At 31.7% G+C, this 7,343-nt stretch overlaps 1 protein-coding gene across 1 annotated transcript; it reads left to right on the plus strand.

The window, feature by feature from the left end:
* The first annotated feature begins 930 nt into the window (after positions 1-930).
* On the plus strand, positions 931-1,542 carry LOC108347279 (uncharacterized). Its single transcript, XM_052868989.1, has 2 exons — positions 931-1,326; positions 1,473-1,542. The coding sequence occupies exons 1-2, from the start codon at positions 1,007-1,009 to the stop codon at positions 1,498-1,500; spliced, it is 348 nt and encodes a 115-aa protein (XP_052724949.1). The 5' UTR covers positions 931-1,006; the 3' UTR covers positions 1,501-1,542.
* The last annotated feature ends 5,801 nt before the right edge of the window (positions 1,543-7,343 follow it).

Raw genomic sequence — 7,343 nt, forward strand, 5'->3', positions numbered from 1 at the left:
CATCTATAAGAATATTTATCATTAGACAATTCATCCCTGTATGATTTATAGATGATTTATAAACTTTTTTATTTCATCTACACAAATCACATTTTAGAACATCTAAATAAACATCTTTACAGTTATGTAACATCATCAAAACTCAATTCACATTTAAATTGTCAAGTCGTCTATTGAATTTCACCATATTGAAACTCTCTCATTAGACTCTTTTAACTAAGGCCTCTAGTACATATATGAACTCCCATAGACTATTTTAACTAATGCGTCTAGTACATATTGTCTATATAGAGCCATTGCCATCTAATATTAGATGTAAAAAGATTATTTTAGTACATAATTTCATTCAAAGCTCTTTTTATCTCATTGTGACAAATCTCAATTAAAACAATGAATTTTAGGACAATTAAAGTTAAAAAAAGACAGTAAATTCTGTAGAAGTGCATAAAAATCCACTCATCACAGTATGAAACATCTAATAAAAAAAGATAACATTTTAATTTTGTAGTTCATTTTTCTCAAATTAGTTTATGTATTGAAATAAAAATATTATATCATTAGTATTAGATAGGTGTTTATTAGAAAATGGAGTGTTTCTTCCATCAGTACTCTAATTGATAAACCTGGTCAATATATTATGGTCATCGAAGAGTGCATACATCATGCGTGAATTATAATTGTGTTGTAAGGAAGAGTAATATATAAATATTTTAAGAAACCTAATCTGCTGAACAAATTGAATGAGCATGACCATGGAGAAGTTAAAATAATAAGAGTGGCGTAAATGAAAGTTTTAATCCCTGCACATGGTTATGGTTCAGTTGTTTATTAATGAGGATTGAATTCAACTTGCTGGTAGGTGGGGTCATGGAGAATACTTAACAGCTGGCTTTCACACTGCCAATTTGAAAGTTTCAAATGATAGATCAGTTGTCAAACCTAGCAACAACATTGCTGTATATATAAAACTCGTAAGGGTCAAATAAAATCTAAGCAAGGAATTTCCATGGCCAACAATGGAGTCAGGAAGACTAGCGCGGATGTCCCAATCCTCCCTAAGATCCCTCGCAGACCTCCCAGACAGACAGACTTTGGTTTCGAAACCATTGTTAATCAAAAACTCGCTTCTGAACCGAAGAGAAAACAAGTGCAGAAGGAGACCGTTGGTTCATTGACACTCATTCAATCAATCTCTTTTGCAGTTGTCTGGTTATGGACGACGATCACTGGAGTTCTTAAGGTTCGAATTCAAGGCGGGGATTCCCCTAAGAGCGTCGTTAAGGTCAAAATCTCTTCCAGAAGGAATAGAAAAATTAGGCAGAAAAGGTAGATTTCATCTTACTAGTGTACTCTCTTTCATATTGCTTGATTGAGTCACAAAATTGATCTGTTTCAGTCTATGATTCTCCTTTGTAATTTCCAATAAATTTTAACTGTGTCAGAAGTTGATTAGTGTGTGTTTGCGTTTGTAGAAGCACGGAATATGTTGTATTACGTTGATTTTTCAATGCAATAATTTTGAGGTAAAATATTCCATAACAATTGCCGATGCTTTGAGGGGATCCAAAATCATTGTTGAAGATTAAAAATGGTTCGAACTCGTTAATTTTCTTTTTCACACATGCTTATTTTATGTTCGTTTACTTATTTGTATAATCGGCGTTTCAGATATTGGATCTGAATAGTTCATTCATCAGTCTGTAAAACATATCAGCAGCCTGTGATGTTTCTTAAATACTTTTACGGCAGAACCATGGTAGGTGAAATTAGGTTTAGAATTTTACTTTTTCATAAACGAAAAATTGAATTGGGATTAACATTTTTAATTTGTAATTGAAAAGCTCTTTACCAGTATCTTTCTTGTAATTTCTAAGTGATAGAAGTGAAGAGGACCACATAAAATGGAATATTTCGCTGCAAACATTTAATTCTTAATTAAATTTGTACGATAGGTTTGGATTCAGCTAGGGTTTGAAAGAAGAGAAAAATGTCCGTAACAAAAGTTGTTTGGATTAGAATATATATATACATATATATATATATATATATATATATATATATATATATATATATATATATATATATATATATATATATATATATTGTAACATTCTATTTAAGTGAGATTACTTTACTATTTATTAAAATATTACGAAGACTTATAAGTATATAATATGCACTTCCGGTTCCATAAGAAATAATAATTTAAATCTTTTAAATATATATAAAAACTTTATAAATTAGGAGTATAAGATCTTTGGAAATAGTTAGAGGAGGAGTGGTCACAATAAGAGTAAAAGAAATGCATGATTACGCTAGTTAAAGGTTTTGAATGTAATTAGAGGAGTCTAGTATTAGTGTTAGATTTTGGATGAGTAGTGTTGTAAAATATTATTATTTTATTACAAAAGTTGTGAAATGTGGATATACTTATGCAACGTTAATATTTTATTAATTAGTAACAGTTAAATTTTTAAGTGCCGGTTAAATTATTTATTGTTTTTTTGTCTTTTATTGATTTTATTATTTTCTAACTCTATAAATAGAGAGTTCTTTTTGCATTCCAAGACACATACCAAAAGAAGTCTTCTTTCATTCTCTTTTCTTCTTCTAAAAATATTTTGGATTATTATTTTATACTCTGGACAGTGAATCTACACGCCTCAAGAAATATTGTTCGTAATTATGTCAGCTTTTATACAACAATCTTAGGACTTATGACTGACATCAACAACTCAATCCCGGATTATCAAAACTTTGTTTTCAGAACTCAGACGATATTTGCGAAACCCATAAAAGTTTCTTTTCTTTTCTCTCAACTTTCTTTTGCAATAAGCGGGGGATTGTTATAAAATGTTATTATTTTATTGCAATTAAAAGTTGTGCAACGTCCATAAACTTTTGCAACGTTAATATTTTATTAATTAGCAACAGTCAAATTTTTAAGTATTGCAACTGTCAAATTATTTATTGCTTTTATTGTCTTTTATTAATTTTATTCTTCCTTAGCTCTATAAATAGAGAGCTCTTTCTCCATTCCAAGACACATACCAAAAGCAGTCTTCTCTCATCGTCTTTTCTTCTTTTCCTCTTCTAAACATATTTTGGGTTATTATTTTATACTTTTTTTAGAGATCCTTGCTAGTTCTGAGATCCTTAGAGATATTATGGGAAGTTCCTGTTGTATCCTGGGGGACTTACACAGTACACTACGAATAAATCCTTAAGGACAGTGAATCTACACGCCTCAAGAAATATTGTTCGTGATTATGTCAGCTTTTATACAACAAGTAGACCGTCATACGTTGTGTGAGTAATAAGTTGTACGAGAGTTACCTGCATTGTGGTCTACGTGCATGGATGATGACAACTAGATGTGCATGAGTGAAAATGAGATAACATTGTTATGGATTTGTTACCCATTTACCACAATTAGTAAGGGGTCATCATGAAATTTGAGTGATTGTGGACAAGTTAATCAAGAGTGATCATTTCCCATCTGTTAACCTTAAGATATATATGTTTATGTTGATAGAATTATACATTAAGGAGATAGTGAGGCTACAAGAAGTGTGATGGCAAACACCGCAGCCATGGTCAAGCGCATACATGAACAATGAGTCCTCATCAAATCCAAGTGGGACTAAGCTCTTATTTTTATGTGCTAAGGAAGATGTTGATAAGTAGAATATACTTTTGGGCTTTGAATTTTTTCCCATAGCATATAATAAATTTTGGTCTTGTTTTTTTTGGCTATTTAGCATAGGAAGTTTGTGGATTGATCGATTGTGAAAAAAATTAATTGATTAATATAGAGCCTATTTGGTAAGGTAGATGTTTGGCTTTGAAAACAAGTTTTTTAAGTGATCAAGTCATTGTGACCGAACTAGGGTTTGTTAATTGTTTATAAGATTAAACTGTCTAAATGTCCTATATGTTTTGAAGTTTAACAAACAACAATAAATGAAATTAGCATAAGACAAAGTGTTATCTTGGGAAAAATAATATAATTGAAAGATAAAAATTTTATTAAATCTAAATGATTTAATAGAAGCTTTAGTAAACACACTAGTACATGAGTAGACATACTATCAAACGATTTCCTCACAAAATATGTCAATGTGTTATAAGTCTTGTTACACTCACTCTCGCTATACTTTGCTAAACAATGTTAGACGAGCTCTCATAATAATATACAAAACAATGTTTTTGTTAAACACTCTAAATGAAATAAACATTGTTCCAAAAACATGTATTGAAAACGCGCTCTTGAAAAAAGCGAATAATCACTAAACAAAGCGTGGTTAGGAAAAGTCTAGCAAAGGTTAAACGATATCTTCTGCTAAATGACCTTTTCATCCAACGATGAAACATTCAACACGAATTAACCAATTAAGCGAAGAATAATCATGTTTTCATAAAAGCGAATTAAGCAAACGCAATGTACACATTCAATCAATTCTGCACCATACAGTTTAATCGACTAAGTGAGGATTAAACACCAATTAGGCAACTAAGCGTATACCAAATTGCAAACACAGAACAAATTCAATATTGTGCAAAGTCAGAGCAACAGAATCACAATCATAGTGCAAAAATCTCATGGAAACGATGCCACATTGCTAATGACCAACCAAGCACATTTAAGGTACCATTAAAATGAAATTCAAACAGCAAAACAAATTATTAAAAACCATTAAACCTGGAACAAAATGCAAAATACGAAAATGTAATGCAAAACAGATTCAGAAATTGGGAAAATGAAACTGGACAATGAAATTGGCAATGGAATTGCAGCAGAAAACAAAATTAGGAATGTAAACGAAACTGAAATGCAAACCAAAAACGTATATGGAATTCAATTGCAAACTAGAAAACGTAAATGGAAGCAAGAACATGAAACGAGAATCAAAATTGCAATTAGAAGTGAAAATAAAAACCTAAACCCCAAAGGGGAGCTGAAAGACGACCTAAAGTTAGAAAAACGAGAATGAGAAGTGTATGAGCATTTTTTCCCCTTTGGGTGCTTTACCCTACGTCCAAGGTCAGCCCCCACAATTTGGCCTTTGCAAATCTAACCCAAAACGGCCAAATGTCATTTTGGTCCAAAACACACAATAAAAATGCAATTACAATTGAAATAGAAATAAAATGCAGAGGTGGAATTTAACATAGGACGTGGCAACTCTCTTTATGTCCCAAAATATAATTCCAAACATTGTCCTGAAAACAATAATAAGAATAATTAAACTCAGATAATTCAAATTAATTAAAATATGAATTATTGACCAAACTAAATAAAATTAGCAAAACTGAGGAATTATTGGACAATTAAGCACAATTCACTAATTAAATTCGGTGTAGAAAGCTAAGTGAATAGTATAAAATAATGATTCAGCACTCGTGTAGCTTTAATCAATTATCTCATTGGCGTTCTTCCATCAGTTGGTATCAGAGCAAGGTCGAGCACGCTTCAAAGATAAGTTTCTCATTTCTCTGTTGTTTCGATCTCTATTATTTCACGTCTCTGTTTAGAGTTTTCTCCATTTTCGCGTTGTTCATTACATTTCTTTACTGTCTTGATTTTGTTGTTCTGATTTGAGTTGTTTTAATTAATTAGCTTTCAAAATCTTGTTCAATCAATGCTTTGAGTCATTGTATTTTTCTCATTTTAATTCGGTGTAATCTTCTTGTTTGAGCTTTTAATTTGAAAATCCATTTTTGTTATGTCTTAGTCATGTTATTTATTTGTTTTGTCATATGAATATGACTTTAACCTTTTGAATTGTCAATTCATGAATTAATTTTGACCTATGCCTTGTTTGAATTTTGTAAATCATCAAGAGCTATGACATTCAATTGAATGAGCTTGATGACAGATTTCATTGGCAACACTAGATGAAATATCAGGTGCTTATATCTGTTTAATTGTTTATTGATAGCTTTGTTTGGTTTCTATCTAATTAGTAACAAGTGCATACTAAGTAAGCAATGAAAGGCTCAACCTAGCTCGGTTGAACATTGATTGATTAACAAATTTGTGTTTTGGCCAACTACATCGAACTAGTATTGCTTTGAAGTCCGATAGTGTTAATCATACTTAGCAATTAGATCAGATGATGAGTTCTATTTATTGATTCCTTGAGTCTTCATTATTTGTGTTCCAATCTTCAGTTTTTTGCTTTTATGTCTTGGTATAAGATTGGTTGAAAGTCACCATATGAAAGTCACTATATGAAGTACTTTCTCATTTCTACCCAATGTGGGACTTAAACTCACACTTGGAATTCTAAAAATCTCTCCCTTCAATGGTGAGTTCCTTCCATATTGGTACACTCCCTCTCTAGAGAAAGCATTTGAGTATCGCTTTTCGTATCACTGTTCATCTTAACAGGATACAATTACCTATAACCCTTTGCTAGGAAGAATTTTGATACAGGGATCATTGTACTCATCTGAGCCTAACCTGGCTTTAATACCACTTGTTTGGTCTATAAAGGAGGATGTTCACTAGGAAAATATAACATCAATGAGATCTAAATCTAACCACATAAAGGATTGACACTAGTGTCTACCCAAAACCTTAAGGCAATGGGTTAATAGGTCTTCATCATTATATGGTCCTCTACTTTCTCATTTCTACCCAATGTGGCAATTACACACTTGGAGTTCTAACATGTAGCTATCTCAAAAGCAACGAAGATGATGGTATGGTTGAAGAACCTTCTAAAATAATAAGGAAAAGAGTAAGATGACCCTCTATTGTTTAGTGATAGTCAAAGTGCTATATATCTTGCTAAAAATCCAGTTCTTCATTTATAGATGCCAGCACATTGAATTGAAGTATCATTTTATCATAAACTTGATAAATGAGGGAGACTTGTCTTTGTCGAAGATTCCAAGTGTAGAGAATCCAACTGATATGTTGACCAAGACTATCACAACAAATAAGTTGAGGCTTTGTATTGCCTTAGCTGACATTTAAGAGTAATTGATGATGAAGGAAAATACACTAGGTGATAATAATGTAAATCAAGCTCTAAGTGGAAGAATTGTTAGTATTGTTGAGCTTAATTTAGTCTAACACCACTTAATAATGTGAGATGTTGTTCTTCTTTTACCTATATAAGCAACCCTTTGTAACATCATTGGTCACTAAACTCTACCTCCCTACCACTACACCAGTGAACCACACCACGAGCTTAGAACTCATGTCCTTGAAATCCCCTCCTCTGCCTCTTACACATTCCTTAGAGACGTGCTTCCTTTTCCCAACTTCTTAGTCCCTTTTTCTTGTTCTTGTGGCTTGACAAATTACTATGATTATTTTCAAAGATAGAGTC

Source organism: Vigna angularis, chromosome 9 (genome assembly GCF_016808095.1).
Source record: "Vigna angularis cultivar LongXiaoDou No.4 chromosome 9, ASM1680809v1, whole genome shotgun sequence".
In the NCBI taxonomy this organism is placed as follows: domain Eukaryota; kingdom Viridiplantae; phylum Streptophyta; class Magnoliopsida; order Fabales; family Fabaceae; genus Vigna; species Vigna angularis.

Excerpts from the sequence above, each read along its gene's own strand:
- LOC108347279 (XM_052868989.1), top strand. The coding sequence starts at position 1,007 with ATGGCCAACAATGGAGTCAGGAAGACTAGCGCGGATGTCCCAATCCTC. Across the intron at positions 1,327-1,472 it reads AGAAAAATTAGGCAGAAAAG|AAGCACGGAATATGTTGTAT; the intron begins GTAGATTTCATC and ends TTGCGTTTGTAG.